This window comes from Danio rerio, chromosome 9 (genome assembly GCF_049306965.1).
Source record: "Danio rerio strain Tuebingen ecotype United States chromosome 9, GRCz12tu, whole genome shotgun sequence".
NCBI classification, from domain to species: Eukaryota; Metazoa; Chordata; class Actinopteri; order Cypriniformes; family Danionidae; genus Danio; species Danio rerio.
In genome coordinates this window covers 40,131,979-40,150,643 of record NC_133184.1, presented here as the reverse complement: position 1 = coordinate 40,150,643, position 18,665 = coordinate 40,131,979, and the positions used below count along the sequence as shown (strand labels likewise).

The 18,665-nt window shown below is 36.2% G+C and overlaps 2 protein-coding genes across 17 annotated transcripts; both read right to left on the bottom strand.

The window, feature by feature from the left end:
- Positions 1-3,926: 3,926 nt before the first annotated feature.
- On the bottom strand, positions 3,927-11,864 carry zgc:136333. Of its 12 annotated transcripts, none has more exons than XR_012385016.1 (10): positions 10,333-11,864; positions 10,017-10,222; positions 9,547-9,737; positions 9,157-9,356; positions 8,081-8,278; positions 7,832-7,995; positions 5,190-5,313; positions 4,668-4,749; positions 4,369-4,569; positions 3,927-4,286 (listed from the first exon to the last, which is right to left on the bottom strand). XR_012385016.1 is itself a non-coding variant. In XM_073912214.1 (10 exons), exons 1-10 carry the CDS (start codon positions 10,421-10,423, stop codon positions 4,158-4,160), a joined length of 1,629 nt encoding a protein of 542 aa, XP_073768315.1. In that variant the 5' UTR covers positions 10,424-11,864; the 3' UTR covers positions 3,927-4,157.
- A 76-nt stretch (positions 11,865-11,940) lies between these two features.
- Positions 11,941-18,639, bottom strand: cyp27a1.2 (cytochrome P450, family 27, subfamily A, polypeptide 1, gene 2). Of its 5 annotated transcripts, none has more exons than XM_073912997.1 (11): positions 17,869-18,639; positions 17,562-17,767; positions 17,228-17,418; positions 16,587-16,786; positions 14,535-14,732; positions 14,283-14,446; positions 13,488-13,654; positions 13,092-13,173; positions 12,795-12,995; positions 12,647-12,712; positions 11,941-12,567 (listed from the first exon to the last, which is right to left on the bottom strand). In XM_073912997.1, the coding sequence occupies exons 1-11, from the start codon at positions 18,098-18,100 to the stop codon at positions 12,532-12,534; spliced, it is 1,743 nt and encodes a 580-aa protein (XP_073769098.1). In that variant the 5' UTR covers positions 18,101-18,639; the 3' UTR covers positions 11,941-12,531. The 5 variants fall into 5 exon arrangements, 4 of the variants coding, with proteins under 4 accessions (XP_073769098.1, XP_073769100.1, XP_001334004.3 ...); XM_073912999.1 differs by having other exon boundaries at positions 17,562-17,775; positions 17,869-18,127; XM_073912998.1 differs by having other exon boundaries at positions 12,488-12,712; positions 17,562-17,775; positions 17,869-18,127.
- Positions 18,640-18,665: the final 26 nt, after the last annotated feature.

Here is an 18,665-nt window from a genome sequence, read left to right as displayed (position 1 = left end):
AACAGACCTTAAACGCACCGGATTATGCATTGGCATTAAATTCGCCGGAAACGCTTAATTTACACCATGGATGCTGTAAAAGGAACCGTATAAAGTATCTCAGAAGAGTACACAGCACCAAAAATGTAAAAATATATATTAAATATATGTAATATATTTTTGTCCACAGCAGACAGCAACTCGCCCTGACGCAGATTCCCAAGTCGTGGTCCAATCAGGTGAGCCCTCCTCAGCGCTCGCTATGACAACGAGACAACAGTGACGTGCCTTGTAGAAATTTGCATATGCATTCCTATAAAGCTCGTGTGCTCTCTGTCAGCGCTGTCAGTTCGCCCGGTGTAGCTGCTTGTACTTGACCAAGGTGAGTTCAATACCGACGGTACGAGTGGAGCTACGCCAAACTCACGAAGTCCGCTTCGTGATGCTTCACCCGGGCCCGTCTGTGCTGTAGTTCCTTGCGGTTTGCGTACATAAACGCAATATCGCGAAGAACATTACGTGTTTGTTGCTCGAAATGTGCCGCCGAGCAACATCCAGTGAATACTGGCACGGCCTGGCGCCCGGTCTTTCCGTGCACTCCCTGGGGCGAGGCGGCCTTTGAGCCCTAGGCAGGGAGCAAACAACCCCCGAGGACCCTCAGGGAAACACGGGCGGCCGGTAGTGGGACCTCGCTGCGAGGGTTATGGTGGGTGGAAGTAGCGAGGCCCACTCATCTTCTATTTTAAACTATAGTTTCAAACTTTAGTTTACTATAGTTTGAAATAGAAACCATGGTAACTGTTATGATTAAACCTTTAGCAAAGAGCTTAGAATGACCAAGAGCAACAGACCCGGTTTCCGCCATTTTGAAGTGACAGCGATCGCTCGTCTTTGCTGTCGCGATGGAAAGCAGCTGCTTTGTTTTTATTTAATTCATTCAAAAAGCGCGTTATTGTTTCCCAAATTGTAGAGTGTCGCCTCTTGGTAATTCTATGCTCTTTGCTCCATGTCTGACTGTTGTAATGTTTTGCTTTGTTTTTCAGCTCAGTTGTTGAGCAAAGAAGGACTATTGAAGACAACAGTTGAAGACAACCGCGGGTTATATTCACGAGCGCGCGCATTATAATGTTTCCGGGCTGTTTTCTGAAAGTGTGTCTTGTTTAGATAAGTTTGCATGTCAAACTAAATAAACTATACTCTTTCTAAACACCTGTCTCGTGTTTTATTTGTCCTCTACAGCAATGCACTGTCATATAAGTCTGTTGAATGCATTTGTATGCAACATGGTTTGACAATACAGAAGTCTAACAAATAAATAGTTGTTATAAATGTACTTTCATTAGTCAACATTTGCTGTTATGGTTGTTTCATAACTATATTTTTTATTATTATTATTCTGTATGTTTAAAACCAGAAAATTATACTATATATTTAACATGTCACATATACTTACTGTTATTTTAAAATTTGCCAAATAAAATGTCCTAAGACAAGAATGGGTGTTGTTTTGATTTCATGTCAACCTACTGTAGGTTTTAGGTTGACTGCAGCAGGTATAGGCTACATACATCATAGGGAGTTTTTTAATGACCCAAATCAAGTAAAACGTCTCTTACTCAAGTACTTTTAGCATGCAAAAGTCAAATTTAAGTAAATAAAATACAGATTCCAACAACAAAATTTTGTCTTGTGAAAAAGACCAGTGTGGTGGTGAGAAAAAAAGTAATGCCAAATTATTTATAAATTTATTCATTTGAAAAGAGCGTTCATTTCAAAGGAGCGTTACCCTGTACTAAAATGGCGGCTCTATTGACGCATTCCTTCCAATAGACAACATCAGGGTAGGCGAAATCTAATGTATATAGCTATGGCGCTAACTAGTATTCACGTCGTATCATGCTCAACTCTTAACACTCTTTTACGCACTTTGAAAGACTTTGCGTGATTTCAGAGAGATATTTAAGCACATATGAATTAACAGTGGCGTCTCTACCCTTGAGTTACACAATGCAGCATTTAGCTCGCTCGTAAACATCGCTGCCGTCCTCAGATCATTGTCTGAGCAGAAGTTTCATCATTAGCCCTGACTGTCAGATGCTCTTCATCTCAGGAGCTGTATTTTTAGATGCTTGATAACAGATATAAGGTGAGTTATGGCTTGAGTGGACGCTGCCAGACGGGCTTTCATTCATTTTGGCATGACAGGAGAGAACAGGATACTAATGAGTGACAGAGAGTCCACAAAAACTGCTCTCCGGTTGCATTTCATTTGATGAATATTATCTTTTAGAGCTTCGAGTCGTGCCTCAGGTTTTTTTTCCCTCAGGTGTTTCTCGTCAGATTTGTTGTAGAAAGGTGAGATATGTTGTTTAAGACAAATTAATATATAAGCTATGAGATGAAGTTAAAAATATTTGTGCAATGCATTTATTTATAAATTATCTTGATAAATAAATAAATTTATTTATAAATTATTATTTGGCATCTGCTTCCACCTTGTGGCAGCAAAGGGAAGTTTTAAAAGGCACACGTTTTATTCATTCAGAAAGTTCTTTACCTGCTGAATCACTGACTCGTTCATGATGCAGACCGTTATTATTTTAATTGTATGTATATATAAATGTAAATGCATGTTTAAAAATTAAAATAAATGATTATATTTGTTGTTTTTTCGGTTTATTTTTCTAACTTTAAATTCTATGAATATACATTTATATAATATAATTACACATATTATAAATTCTTTTAATATTTCTATATGGCTTTATTTAGTTAGTTTTAGTATTTATTTATATATGTGCAGGTCTATATTTTTATTATAAAATAGTTTTTAAAATTTTTGTAGTTTTATAATTAAATAACATAGCTAACTTTATATATATATATATATATATATATATATATATATATATATATATATATATATATATATATAGATAGATATACATTTTTTTTTACATTTAATTTATTTTGTATAATTTATTTTTTTTAGTTGTCACTTTTAACAGGTAATATTTCATCTAGTACTTATATTTTTATAATAGTTTTCATTTGTGTCAGTAACACAGATAACGCCTTCATAACTGTAAGATGTCATAATTTTTCTCACAGTAGACTGGACCAGCTGATTCGAATGTTATCAATTGAATGGGTGTTATCAGTGGTTATCAGCTAATAGATATGGACTATTAGGTGCCTTCTGCACCTACTGGTAGGCTCAGAAGGCTGTTATCATCCATCCACATGGTTAATCAGCTATAGATCACAAACGGCTGCAGCCGGAAGTTAAAGAGAATTATTTATATTATTTATTAAATATCCCAATAATTATATTTTATTAATGCCTACCCCTACCTTAACCGTCACAGTAATGTAAAAGATCTGGAGTGTTCTCTATAAGTATAGCTGATTAACAATGTGAATGGATGATGACAGCATTCTGAGTGACATTTACTGGTCGGAAGGCCCCTACTGGCCCATATCTATCAGCTGATAACGGTATGTAAGGAGTATTACATACTGTACAGCACAGAATCCTGTGGTAAAACGTCCCAAAAAACAACAAAGTACTACACAGTTACCACATAATTTTTGTTTTGTACATTTGATGGTTTACCACATGAAATACCACATGCTACCACAAAAACATTACAGGAATATGACAGTAATACCACACACTCTACCACAAGAATATCACAGGAATATTACATATTGTATAACAGAATCCTGTGGTAAATACTACCAAAATATGAAAGTGATACCACACACTACCACAAGAATACTACAGGAGTATTACATACTGTACAGCACAGAATCCTGTGGTAAAACGTCCCAAAAAACAACAAAGTACTACAGTTACCAAGAAATGTAAGAAATGAAAGTTTTGCAGTGAAATGAACAAATATCCACAATTCTTGTTCATTATTGGAGAAACAGGAACACAGACATTTTGAATCATTATAAAGTTTAATTGATTTTTACATATATAAAATATTTTCATGGCTATTATCAAAATAAAATAAATATTATTGAGTGACAAAGTATATTCTTCATACTCTTGTACAGGGTCTTTAACAAAGAACAGAAGAATCATATTCAGTTAAAGCCGTTGACAAATTCACATGAATCACTTCAGCTGATGATTCCTTATGTACATATGCAGCTCATGTCTAGTTGAGCTATGTTTCAGTCTTCTGTCTCTCCACAAAGTGCAGATTGACCTTTTTGTTAGGAACAAGCACTGAACGAAAGTTTGCCTTAACTTCACCTACAGTCGGGTCTGGTCGCATTTCAAACAACTTGATTAGCTGCAATTAAAAACACAATCACAAACAGCACAATAATAATGCAATGTCACTGTCTGGCACAGAACTGAAAAATAAATCTCACCCTTGCCAAAGCCAGATGCATTTCCAGTTCAGCAATGCGACGACCGACACAGGCTCTGACTCCAAATCCAAATGGGATTGACCCAAACGGGTTTGGTCTGGTTCTGCCGTCTCGCAGCCAGCGCTCAGGTTTGAACTTCTGTGGTTCTGGGAAGACTTTCTCATCATGGCTGATTGCATAGTGGCACAGATTGAATGTTGTCTGTTCCAAAAAAAAAAAAGGAGTTGATTTAGTGGTCAATTTCAAAATGTGCAACTCTTTTTTTTTTTCTCCTTCCCAACAACATGAGGTCAATTCACCTTTTTAGGAAAAAAGTATTCACCAATGACGACTTCGGTTTCTGCAATAAGACGGGAATTTACAGGCACCACCGGATACAGTCTGCGCAAAAAATACATATGCAAACACATTATAAAGTAATAGTACAGAACATGTCTACATGTATTCATGTGTGAAATAATTTCCTTTATGATCTTGACAGACATCTAATATGGTCCCTAAGGGTATATTTATTCAAACTAAATCTAAATATTAACTCATGTATAACTGACATGAATTTAATTTGTAGTTTTTTAATATAATAAAAATATCCTTAGCATAGATACTGATTACTTTTAATAAATACTGATTGCATGATTACTTACACAGAGGAACAGTTCTTGTACAAAATAACACATTTTACTGTTTGTTTGTTTTCAAATAACTGCAGCCATGGCAAGCAGGAGATTCTTTTAAAATATTTTATAACATTTGACTATTTTATAATAGATAAACCCTAAATTTTAAAGCAATACATCACTTTCAACAACATATTCCTCCACCTTAATGTTTCCTTGATGACGGCTTTGAGGAAAGGCATGCTGTTCACTTCTTCTGCTGTTGGGATTCTGTCATCCTTTAAGACCTTGGTTACCTCCTGATACAAAGTCTCCTGAGCTGCTGGGTCTTTTGAGAGAAGATAAAGAGCCCACAACATGGTGTTGGAGGTCTAGAACATCAGTAAAGATCATTTTAAAATCGAAAATCATCTTGAAATGGTAGTTGTGATGACCTTTTCTTCCCTGTTATGACTAGCATCAGACAAAGTGTACAAAATGTACACCAATTTTGGATTTTGTCTAATATAAATAGGACTGGGTGGCATATATCAGTATGTTTTTTGTAATAAATATGTTGTGAAAGTGTAATTTATTATAAATATATGAAACACTTTAATTTTGCTTTCATTGGTCCCTTCTGCATGTAAGTTAGCGCTAAACTTAAAGTTCACTCATAGATGACAGATCTGTTGTTGTTATTATTGACCTTCGTGTCATTCCAATCTATGTTCATCTTCAGAACCCAAATTAAGATAACAGTTATCTTTATCTGTTATCTTTTCATTATCATTATTACAAGTATTTATACCATTATCATTAGTAAGGTTGCAGTTGTTGTAGTTGTAACGGTAGTAGTTGTAGTAGTAGTAGTAGTAGTAGTAGTAGTAGTAGTTGAAGTAGTAGTCATTGTAATAGTATCGATTGTTATTGAGTAATTGTTACGGAGATTATAGAAGTTGTAGTTCATGTAGTAATAGATGGCATTGGTATAGTAGTAGCAGAAGTAGTAATGGTGTGGTGGTTACAGTAGTAGTAGTAGTAGTCGTTGTTGGTGTAGTAATATCAGTAGTAGATGTTGTTGATGTAGATGTAGTAGAAGTGATTGTAGTAGTAGTAGTAGTGGTAATAGTAGTAGTAGTAGTAGTTGTAGTCGCAGTAGACATTGTTGTATTAATTGTAGCAAACGCTATAGTAGTATCAGTAGTAGTAGTCGTTGTAGTAGTATCAGTATTAGTAGACATTGTAGTAGTAGTAGTCGTGGTTGTGGCTGTAGTAGAAGCATTAGTAGTTGTAATATAAGTAACTTTCTGTAGTAGTAGTTGGTGTAGCACTTGTGATTTATTATTATTGTTGTCAGTTATTACTGTTGTCCTTTCTCTCTTTTTACTCTCATATTTACTATCATACATTAATAAGCATTGTTGTTACTCCCTACCTCTGACTGTTTTTTTTCTATATGTTTTATCTATATCTGTGACACTTGATTCATTTATTGACTGTTATTGTTCCTAATGTATGTACTCTGACCTGTCCACCAAGTTACCTTTACATGCATACACACACTCACACGCACACACTCACGCACATACCAGTACCTGACTATATTGTTGATGTTTTTGTTGTTTTTGTTTTGTTGCTTTGTATTTGTTATCTGTTGATGTTTTCTTGTATTTGTATGATTTTTGCATATACTAATAAAAAAAAAAAAAAAAAAAAAAGAACCCAAATTAAGACATTTTAGATGAAATGTCTGAGTTCGCTCATCCTCCATAGACAGCAAAAGTCCTGAGACGTTCAAAAACAGGAACCAAAACTGTCAAAACATTTCATGTGACTTGCACAGGGGCCCAGTGCATGTTTGCAAAGAGCAATACATTCTGCAGCTGACTCTAATGGCAAGTATGTTATATTGCCCAGAGTAAATGTACACTTGTGACATGAAAGACAACGGCAAGCAAACTCACTTATTCATCCAATCATTTTCTTTTCGGCTTAGTCCCTTTATTAATACGGGGTCACCACAGCGGAATGAACTGCCAACTTATCCAGCATATATTTTACACAGCGGATGCCCTTCCAGCTGCAACCCATCACTGGAAAACATCCATACACACTCATTCACACACACACTACAGACAATTTAGCTTGCCAAATTCACCTATACCGCATGTGTTTGGACTGTGGGGGAAACCGGAGCAGCCATAAACCCATGCGAACATGGAAAGAACATGGAAGAGAAATGCCAGCTGACCCACCCGAGGCCGAATCAGCAACCTTCTTGCATTGAGGCGACAGCACTGCCCACTGCGCCACCTGCAAACTTGCTTTTACAGTGTTTTTTTTTCCTTTGAGCTCCATATGATGATGATGAATCCTTAATTTTTCACAACATTGTTACAGGCAGGGAAATTGGACCCGTCCGACCATACACAAACATCACACATTTTAAAGAAAGACAGGTCAGAATACATGTGAACCCCTGAAATCACATGGAATGCTTTGACAATGTTTTTTGGTTCCTTATCTGGACCTTATATGTCTCAAGACTATTGCTGTCTGTGGAGGATAAGAGAGCTCTAAGATTTGATCCAAAATAAAAGTGACTATTGTAAGAGGGAAACTCAAACTGTTAAAATGTCTAATAATTAAAATAGAAAATAACTTTAATGTGAGAACACGTTACACATACTGTATGTTACATGTGCACATTTTAAGCAATGTATTAAGCGATGTATTTCTGTCAGTTCGCTTAATGGCCACAGGTGTTGGTAATAACATGGCTTTCTGAATTCTACATATAGCCAATATTTAAAACTCCTACAAATGTTGTTTACACAGTCAAATCTATAGAAGTGGCGTCTTACTGTGTCGACTCCAGCCAGCAGCAGCTCAGATACACTTCCATAAACATCTTTGCTGCTCATCTTGCCACTAGAAAGCAGGTATGTGAGATACTCTCCAGCAACCTCCTGATTGGTATCTACACGCTTCTGAATGGCCTCCATCTTCATGTCAATCATTTTTGTGCCTATTAGTAATCCATATGTATCAACATCATCAAACTCCAAAACAAATCTCTTAAAGTCAGTCTGAAGCTGATGTGTGAAGCTTACCGAACTTGAATATGCCATCCCAGCCATCAATGTACTTCTGCCAGAATGGGAAGTAATTGCGGGTCCAGTTGGGCAGAAGGGCCACGTGCATGCTGTAGGTGAACATTTGAGCAATTGAATTAATAAACTCTTGAGTCTCAACAGGAATCTCTTTCTCCAGACAGCCAATGCGCGTCTCGAAGAGAATGGACGCAATCCCTGTGAAGAAAAGTATCCCAATTATTGTGGGAAAATTGAAAGCATGTTAAGAATGGTGATAAACTGGTATTCAAATTGTCTTTAATAATATAAAGACAAAAGTTAGTTTTATTTAATGTAAGGCTTATAACATGACTCATAACATTATATCAGTGATCTTACAGCAGAATAATGACACTTAACTAATGAACTTTCTTTAAAAAACAATAGAAAACATTCTTGTAACACTTAAATATATTACATTTTAATAAAATCTTTGCATAATGGGCAAATGTTACATCATTTACATTACTGCAAAATATGAAGGAACAAAAAATACTGACCCTACAGTAACTTGTTTTATACTTTCTTCTTCTTTTATTCTTTTTACTAAAAGAAATAAACTGCGTTTATTTCAAATAGAAGGTTGAAGTCACTATGATTCATGAGATACTAGAGACTGGAGAAATGATGATAAATACAGTAAATAATGATTAATGAGCTTTGCCGTCACAGAAATCGTTTACATTTTAAAATACAAAACAGGTATTTTAATTTGTAATACTACTTCTGAAGAATATTACTGTTTTTACAGTAGTAAAAACTCAGATTAAGGTCTTGGAGAGCATAAAAGACTTCTATCAAAAACAAATGGTTTTGATCTTGGATACGTTGTACTAAAACGTTTTGTTATTTTAAATGTAACTAAACATAAGCTGATTACTGTAATACACAACTGATTACTATAATTGCTAATGTTGTATTTGTCCAGCAATTATCACATTTTTTAAAGTATTACTTGCACTTCACTTCATGTTGTAATGTCAGGTTGTTTCCTAAATTCTCTTTTGAAAATTACTTCAGGGATTTAATTTCACACACTAATGAAGCAGAAATACCTTCAAGGGAGAATCGGTAAAGCTCATTGGTCAGATTAGAGACTAGATCCCCTGTAGGACTCATCTCCCGCAGATAGTAAATGCGTTTGATGAAGTCTGTGATCACTGCATTCACCACATCTCCATACTGAAGCGAGTCCTTTGGATGAAGCATGCGTTTGTTCAGCACCGCTCGTAGTTTGTACCATTTCTCTCCTTCTCTGTTGAACAACACAGTCTCCTTTCAGATGACAAAACAGCAGGAATTGATAATAGATAATTACTTTATACAACACGAAACAGCTACAATAGCCAACTGTACTTTGGCCTCATAAAATCTTCAGACTTGATTAGTTTTGCTTATTAAATGGGCTGTAAAACGTGTCATTTAAACAAATTATTTGTTTTTACTCTGTGAAAGGGCCATAGCCAATGCCTCTTAAGTCCCGGTGCTCTGTCCACAGAGTCATGTATCCTCTGCATGGATATTTCTCATCTTTTCGAAGGAGTTCTTCCAGTAGCTCCACACTGCTTATTGAAATGCCTTGGAGGTTTCCAGAATTGATTTTGCTCAAGGGGCCATAAACCTGTTTTTGATATATCTGCAGAGATAAAAAAAAAAAAAAGATGTAAAACATAACCAAGATGTTCTTGTGGTCTAAATATAAATAGCAATTATTACACATCTATTAGCCTACAGATAATTACACAAATGCAAATCGATTCAGAGCAGGTAACAAACAAGACAATCGTTTACACGACAGCCGTTTCTTTTCAATTCAGTAAAACACCTGACAGTCTGAGGACATAAACAATAATGTCAAGAGTCCTGCAGATAAAATCACATGATAAACAAATACAGCTGCGTTATTTCTTTATACCTGTAGCTCATGTATGCTGTTGAGGTACCCTTTGAAGAGCATTTGATACAACATGGTAAAGATTTTGATCTCTGGAAGGTCAGCCTCAGTCTTCAGCTTTCTGTGGCCGTCCTGGACACTGACAGAAGCAGCCGCAGCATTTCCTGCTGCTCTCCTGAAGCCTGTGGCCGCTGCCGTGGGTCTCAGAAAACCGAATCCGAGCCTTTCTGCAGAGCTCAAAGCAAAACAAACAGCCATTATGGACACAGAACGAAGAATGAGGTTAACGACACCGATATGAACGGGAGGGAGAGGGAGGTGGGACGAAAAGACTCACTGTTTAACCCTTCACTGCCTGTTGTACTATCATATAGCTTGGAGTTGTTCTGAAAATGGGAATTGTTATTATCATTTATAGAGGTTGACATTTAAAATATTGTCTAGCAAGCACACGCCTTATGTCGTTACAAACTGTCGGGCTTTTCTGCAGCACAAAAGTTAAAAAATGTTTAGTTTTTGTGCTTCAAGAAAATAGCAAATATAAGCAGCTATGACAGCTGGAAGTGCGCGTATTTATCTGTAATACGTCATACAGACGTCCTTGTGAGACATTCAGTCGACGTCTATGCGATACATCATCACATACGTTTATAGAACAGTTTGGCCCTAAGTACCAGTGTTACATTTGGAGGTTAAAGAGAAAGCTTACAAGGCTATAGGAACACCATACTAACTGAGAAGTATGGGGGCGGCAGCATCATGTTGTGGGGCTGTTTTGCTGCAGGTCCACTTCACAGCATAGATGGCAGCATGAAGAAAGAACATTATGTAGAAATACTGACACAACATCTCCAAACATCAGCCAGGAAATTAAAACTTGGCCACAAATTGGTCTTCCAAACAGACCATGACCTTAAGCATACTGCCAAATTAGTGTGGTGTTTTTCAGTTTAAATAAAATTTTTACATGTTTTCCATGCATAAGAAGGCTTAAACAATTAACCTATAAAGTGTTAATTATTGTGAAACTGTCAGAAGTGTTGCAAACTGCTAAGTGCTGCAAATCGCATGCACAAAATAGAGAAGTGTCGCAAGGGTGCATAGAAAGGGCAGAGATTTCAGGACAGGATGTATGAGCCGTGTGTGTGTTATAAGGAGACATTTGCCTTAAAAGGTAAAACCAAGTGAAGATGCACGGAAGACAAACAACTGTGGTATAAAAAGGATGTGTCTCTGAAAGAGAGTTCAGAGTTGAACCTCTCCTGCGCAGTGTATTGCTTTTGGTTTCTTTCCTGCTTGAGCAAATAAAACTTATAATTTTTTGACAGATTGACTCCGAACCCATTTTTGAACATGCACTGGACCCTAAAGTCCAACATTAGTTAAAATGTGCTTTAAGGACAACAGTGAATGTTTTGGAGTGGCCATGACAAAACCCTGATCACAATCCTTTAAAAAAATTGTGGGCAAAACCTTGCACAAGCAAGACAGCCTACAACTCTGACTCAGTTACACCAGTTCTGTCAGGAGGAATGGGCCAACATTTCTTCAAACTATTGTGAGAAGCTTGTGGAAGGATACCCAAAACATTTTACCAAAGTTATACAGTTTAAAAGCAAAGCTAAAAAATACCAAGGAAATGTTTGTAAACTTTTGACTGTCTAGAAATTAATAAATTCTCAAAAAAAAATTTTCACATTATTCTGGCATTTAGCAAATCCTAACATTTAGGTAATCCTAACGGACCTAATATAGTAAACGTTTAATATAATTTACCATCAGACATTTTTTTTTTTAAATGGCTATGTTCCTTTTTTTAGAGTGCATGTACACTTCTGGTTTGCCAAAATATTAATTTAGTGGTTTGAATACAGCAATTCTAGATCACCAACAGCGTAAGTGTTTAAAAAAAACATGTTTCTTGTAAAATAGGCATTTGTACTGTAGGTGTCTATAAAACTAGATGCATAGTATTTTATTATACACTGGCTCAGACATGGAAGTTCAATGAATCATCAATGTATAATTCGCACCATGTGAGACAGATATATATAGCATAGATGTTGTTTAATTTGTTTTATGACAGGCTGAGAAAACAAAGAAAAAAAACTAATGTTTGTATGCGTTTCAAAATGTTTTCTTATTAAAATGAAATAGAATAAAATTGTAAATTATTTTGTGCTGTCACATGACAATGATTATGTCGTCAAAAATATTATTTTGTTTGTTTGATAATGCATTTATAAATGAACAGTTAATAAAAAATGGGCAGATTGTTAAGAAATGCAAGTTTTGCAGTGAAATGAACAAATATCCACAATTCCTGTTTCTCCAATAATGAACAAGAACACAGACATTTTGAATTCATTATAAAGTTTAATTGATTTTAACATCTATAAAATATTTTCATGGCTATCATCACAATGAAATAAATATTATTGGGTGACAAAGTATATTCTTCATACTCTTGTACAGGGTCTTTAACAAAGAAAAGAAGAATCATATTCAGTTAAAGCCATTGACAAATTCACATGAATCACTTCAGCTGATAATTCCTTATGTACATATGCAGCTCATGTCTAGTTGAGCTATGTTTCAGTCTTCTGTCTCTCCACAAAGTGCAGATTGACCTTTTTGTTGGGAACAAGCACTGAACGAAAGTTTGCCTTAACTTCACCTACAGTCGGGTCTGGTCGCATTTCAAACAACTTGATTAGCTGCAATTAAAAACACAATCACAAACAGCACAATAATAATGCAATGTCACTGTCTGGCACAGAACTAAAAAATAAACCTCACCCTTGCCAAAGCCAGATGCATTTCCAGTTCAGCAATGCGACGACCGACACAGGCTCTGACTCCAAATCCAAATGGGATTGACCCAAACGGGTTTGGTCTGGTTCTGCCGTCTCGCAGCCAGCGCTCAGGTTTGAACTTCTGTGGTTCTGGGAAGACTTTCTCATCACGGCTGATTACATAGTGGCACAAAGTGAATGTTGTCTGTTCCAATAAAAGGAGTTGATTTAGTGGTCAATTTCAAAATGTGCAACTCTTTTTTTTTTTCGTTTGCTTCCCAACAGCTCGAGGCCAATTCACCTTTTTAGGAAAAAAGTATTCACCAATGACGACTTCAGTTTCTGCAATAAGACGGGAATTTACAGGCACCACCGGATACAGTCTGCAAATTCAAGGTGAATAAGAATATTAATATTAAATATTACTTCCCCCAATTATTTAAATTGTAGCATTTTACAGATTTTATTATAAGGTTTTCAATATAATAAAAAAATGTGTTCAGCATAGATAATATATTTACACAGAGGAACAGTTCTTGTACAAAATAAGTGGTTGTACTGTATTTTTGATCAAATAACTGCAGCCATGGTTAAAATAATAATCTTCTTTCAAAATATTTGATAAATCTGTACTTTTTATTAAAGGTATACCATAAATTTTAAAGCAATATATCACATTCAACAACATTATCCTCACCTTAATGTTTCCTTGATGACAGCTTTGAGGAAAGGCATGCTGTTCACTTCTTCTGCTGTTGGGATTCTGTCATCCTTTAAGACCTTGGTTACCTCCTGATACAAAGTCTCCTGAGCTTCTGGGTCTTTTGAGAGAAGATAAAGAGCCCACAACATGGTGTTGGAGGTCTAGGATGTGAATAAATATAATTTCAAAACATCTTGAAATGTTAGGTAGAATGAATCGTAGTTGTGATGATTTTTCTTTCCTATTATGACTAGCATCAGACTAAAATAGCTTCTCACACAAGGCAAAATGTACGCAAAGATTGATTTTTGTCAATTGTACACTCAAGGCCAAAATTATTCATTCTCCTAGGGAATATGAATAGGACTGGGTGGCATGTATCAGTATATATTTTGTCTTTGATATGGTATGAAAATATAATGTATTATAAGTATATATATTATTAGTTAATTCTGTTGACCTATTTGTTTGCTAATTTTTCTCCTTTATAGCTCCCTCATGTCTACTGTCCTGTGCCAGTTTGTACGTCATTCTTCTAGTGTCCAGTTTTGTCCTGTCGTGTTCAGATCTGCTCTTCCCTGCCAGCAAAGCCAAGTTTGTTTTTGCTAATGTTTTCCCCAATTGTTTTTTTTTTTCCGCATTTTATTATATTTTTTATTTAAAAAACCCATCTTTTAGTCCTACATATGAGTACTTGTCCTTCCCTAACCCAAACCTTGACAATTACAAATTTTTAAAACTCCTACAAATGTTGTTTACACAGTCAAATCTATAGAAGGAGCGTCTTACTGAGTCGACTCCAGCCAGCAGCAGCTCAGATACACTTCCATAAACGTCTTTCCTGCTTATCTTGCCATTAGAAAGCAGGTATGTGAGATACTCTCCAGCAACATCCTGATTGGTATCTACACGCTTCTGAATGGCCTCCATCTTCATGTCAATCATTTTTGTGCCTATGAGTAATCCATTAGTACAATAAACATTATTAAACTCCACAACAAATCTCTTAAAGTCAGTCTGAAGCAGATGTGTGAAGCTTACCGAACTTGAATATGCCATCCCAGCCATCAATGTACTTCTGCCAGAATGGGAAATATTTGCGGGTCCAGTTGGGCAGAAGGGCCACGTGCATGCTGTAGGTGAACATTTGAGCAATGAAATTAATAAACTTTTGTGTCTCAGCAGGAATTTCTTTCTCCAGACAGCCAATGCGCGTCTCGAAGAGAATGGACGCAATCCCTGTGAAGAAAGGTATCTCAATTATTGTGGGCAAATTGAAAGCATGTTTAAAATGGTGATAAATTGGTATTCAAATGACTAACATTATTATGGTCATTTGCATACCAATTTAACACCATTTATGTCTTATAAAATAAAGACAAAAATTAGTTTATTTAATGTAAGGCTTATAACATGATTCATAACATTATACAACCCTAAATCTGAGTATGGAAAACACAAATAAAAAGTAGTGATTTCCAAATTTACATTGACTTGTATTTCATTGCAGACAATATAAACAAAATATTCATGTTTCTTCATAATGTATATTGACATCCTTTCCTGTCATTCAGATCTGCAACACATTGCAAAAAAGTTGAGACAGGAGCAGTTTAGAGCTAGTAATCAGGTAAATTCTTTAAATAATGGTGTGATTTAAAACAGGTGATGTTAACAGCTGATTGCAATTATGATTTGGTACAAAAGCAGCATCCAAGAAAGGTCTAGTCCTTTAGGAGCAAAGACAGGCTGAGGATTCCCTGTTTACCAATAAATATGGTTAAAAACAGTGTTCCTCAAAAAAGATTTGAAGACATTTGGATATTTCAATTTCAACAGAGCATAACATTACATTAATAAAAGATTCAAGAAATCTGGAGGAACTTCAGTGCATAAAGTACAAGGGCGCAACCCAAAGCTGAACTACTGTGATATCTGATCCCAATGCATCTAGAATCATCATTCATCTATAAGCTATATAACCACAATGGGCTCAGGACTACTTTAGCAAACCTTTATCTAGTACCACAATACATAGTTACATATACAAATGCAAGTCAAAATTGTACTGTGCCAAAAGGAAGCCCTATGTTAACAGTGTCTAGAAGCGACTTCTCTGGGATCGGAGGCATCTGCAATGGACCATTACACATGGGAAACATGTACTGTGGTCAGAAAAATCAGTATTTCAGGTGTTTTTAAGGAGAATTGGATGCTGTGTGCTCCGGACCAAGGAAGAAAAGGATCATCCAGACTGTTACAAGTAACAAGTCTAAAAGCCAGGGTCTGTCATGGTATGGGGTTGTGTCAGTGGTAGTTTGCACTTCTGTGATGCCACCATTAACGCTGAAAAGTACATAGAGATTTGGACTACAATATGCCGTATACTTCTTTTCCAGGGATGCCCTTGCATATTTCAACAAGACAATGCAAAACCGCATTCTGCACACATTACAAAGTCCTGGTTGCAGAGGAAGAGGAGAAAGGTACTTGACTGGCCTGTCTACAATCCCGACCTGTCCCTAATAAAGAATGTGAGGTGCATTTTTAAATGCAAAATGCAAGACTGAAGACTCGGTACTGTTGCCCACTTTAAGACATGTTTGCAGGACGAATGGGACAAAATTACACCTGAAACATTTCATCACTTGGGTGTCTTCGGTCCCTAAACGTCTTTTAGGGGTTGTGGAAAGAAATGGCAACATTGCATGGTAAATGCTTCCAACTTTTCAAAAATGTTTTCCAAGAACAAATTGGATATTGAATATGTGCTTATTTTAAAAAAATCATAAAGGTCCACATTAAATAATGTTTGTTGTATAGTCTGCAGTGAAACACAAGCTAAAGTAAATTTCAAAATCACTTCTTTCTTTTTTATTTGCGTTTTCCATACTGTACCAACATTTTCCGATTTGGGGTTGTACTATAATTGCTAATGTTGCATTTGTCCAGCAATTGTCACATTTTTAAAAGCATTAAATTGCACTTTGTTTCATGTTGTAATGTCAGGCTGCTCACTAATTACCCTATGGGAACATGAACTTTACTTCTGCTTAAAGAATTTAATTTTACACACTAATAAAGTGGAAATACCTTCAAGAGAGAATCGGTAAAGCTCATTGGTCAGATTAGACACCAGATCCCCTGTAGGACTCATCTCCCGCAGATAGTAAATGCGTTTGATGAAGTCTGTGATCACTGCATTCACCACATCTCCATACTGAACCGAGTCCTTTGGATGAAGCATGCGTTTGTTCAGCACCGCCCGCAGTTTGTACCATTTCTCTCCTTCTCTGTTGAACAACACAGTCTTTTTTCATATGAGAAACTGAACAGCGGAAATTGATAAGAGTTCATGGTCACACTTTACAATAAGGTTCATTAGTTAATGTTACTTAATGCATTTACTAACATGAACAAACAATGAACAATACATTTACTACAGTTCTTGTTCATGTTAGTTAACGTTAGTTAATGAAAATACAGTAGTTCATTGTGAGTTTGGATGTTAATAATGCATTAGTAAATGTTCAATTATGGTTAATAAATGCTGTACAAGTGTTGTTCATGATTAGTTCATGTTAGCAAATGCATTAACTAATGAACCTATTGTAAAGTGTTACCGAGTTCATGATTTTGTATAACACGAAACAGCTACATTAGCCAACTTTGCCAACTTGCTTTTTAAATGGGCTGTAAAACGAGTGTTATTTATACAAATCCTTTGTTTTTACTCTGTGAAAGGGCCATAGCTAATGCCTCTTAAGTCCCGGTGCTCTGTCCACAGAGTCATGTATCCTCTGCATGGATATTTCTCATCTTTTCGAAGGAGTTCTTCCAGCAGCTCCACACTGCTTATTGAAATGCCTTGGAGGTTTCCAGCATTAATTTTCCACAAGGGGCCATAAACCTGTTTTTGATATAACTGGAGAGATAAAATGACAGCCGTTTCTTTTCAATTCATTAAAACACCTGACAGCATCAGGACATAAACAATAACAATAATGTCAAGAGTCCTGCAGATAAAATCACATGACAAACAAATACAGCTGCGTTATTTCTTTATACCTGTAGCTCATGTACGCTGTTGAGGTAACCTTTGAAGAGCATTTGATACAACATGGTAAAGATTTTGATCTCTGGAAGGTCAGCCTCAGTCTTCAGCTTTCTGTGGCCGTCCTGGACACTGACAGAAGCAGCCGCAGCATTTCCTGCTGCACTCCTGAAGCCTGTGGCCGCTGCCGTGGGTCTCAGAAAACACCATCCGAGCCTTTCTGCAGAGCTCAAAGCAAAACAAACAGCCATTATGGACTTAGAAAGAAAAATGAGGTTAACGACACCGGAATGAGAGGGAGGGCTGGACAAAAAGACTCACTATTTAACCCTTCACTATCTGTTGTAATAATATAGCTTGAGGAGTTTGAAAATGTGACATATGGTATTATAATTGATAATAACGTTAAGTTAAACATTAGACATTTACAATAATTGTCCATATTCATCTTTTTCTTTTCTGGAGCACAAAAGTTGAACTTTGGTGTCAAAAAAAGAACAAATAGCACATGTAGCGGAGAACAAAAACGGAGACAAACAAACAAATAGCACATAGCGGAGATGTCTGCTGAAGGAGGAGGAGCGAGAGCTCATGTTCCCCCTCGCTGGAGCTCAGCTCTGCCCAAATGGCTCTGCAGTGAGCACCACTTGCTTCATTTGACATTCAAGAGACGTCCAGTTAAAGGCATTTGCTTATCTGTAATACATTGTATGTCCTTGCAGACATTCAAACTACGTTTGTCCGACACATTATAACATAGCTACGTTTGATATCATGTCTGTGAGCCATCTGATTTGTAGCCTGATGATGTAGATGTTGTTTTTAATTTGTCTTTTTAGTAGTTCCCTCATGCCCTGCATTTCTGCATTTTATGCACCCTCTGTTATGACAGGTAGAGAAAAACTGTAAGGTTTTTAAACTAACACAGGCGACTTATGCTTCTATGTTTCAAAATTTATTAATATGAAATTCAAACGCTAAAATTGTAACAGAATAAAAAATGTAAATTGTTTTGCACTGTCACATTCAGGCTACAGAATGACCTTTAGTCGGAAATCAAGTGTTTAAAAAAACAAAGCTAAAAAACTCAGTGCTAAATTATAAATCCTAACAATTCC

Bases quoted from the DNA above. Each gene is read 5' to 3' on its own strand.
- zgc:136333 (XM_073912214.1), bottom strand. From the start codon at position 10,423: ATGTCAACCTCTATAAATGATAATAACAATTCCCATTTTCAGAACAAC. The intron at 8,279-9,156 runs GTATTTCTGCTT...TTTTCTTCACAG, and splicing joins TTACCGATTCTCCCTTGAAG to GGATTGCGTCCATTCTCTTC. The intron at 4,750-5,189 runs GTGGAGGAATAT...TTTTTTGCGCAG, and splicing joins GTCATCAAGGAAACATTAAG to ACTGTATCCGGTGGTGCCTG.
- cyp27a1.2 (XM_073912997.1), bottom strand. From the start codon at position 18,100: ATGTGCTATTTGTTTGTTTGTCTCCGTTTTTGTTCTCCGCTACATGTG. The intron at 17,768-17,868 runs GTGAGTCTTTTT...TGAGCTCTGCAG, and splicing joins AGATAGTGAAGGGTTAAATA to AAAGGCTCGGATGGTGTTTT. The intron at 12,568-12,646 runs GTGCTTGTTCCC...ACTAGACATGAG, and splicing joins TTAAGGCAAACTTTCGTTCA to CTGCATATGTACATAAGGAA.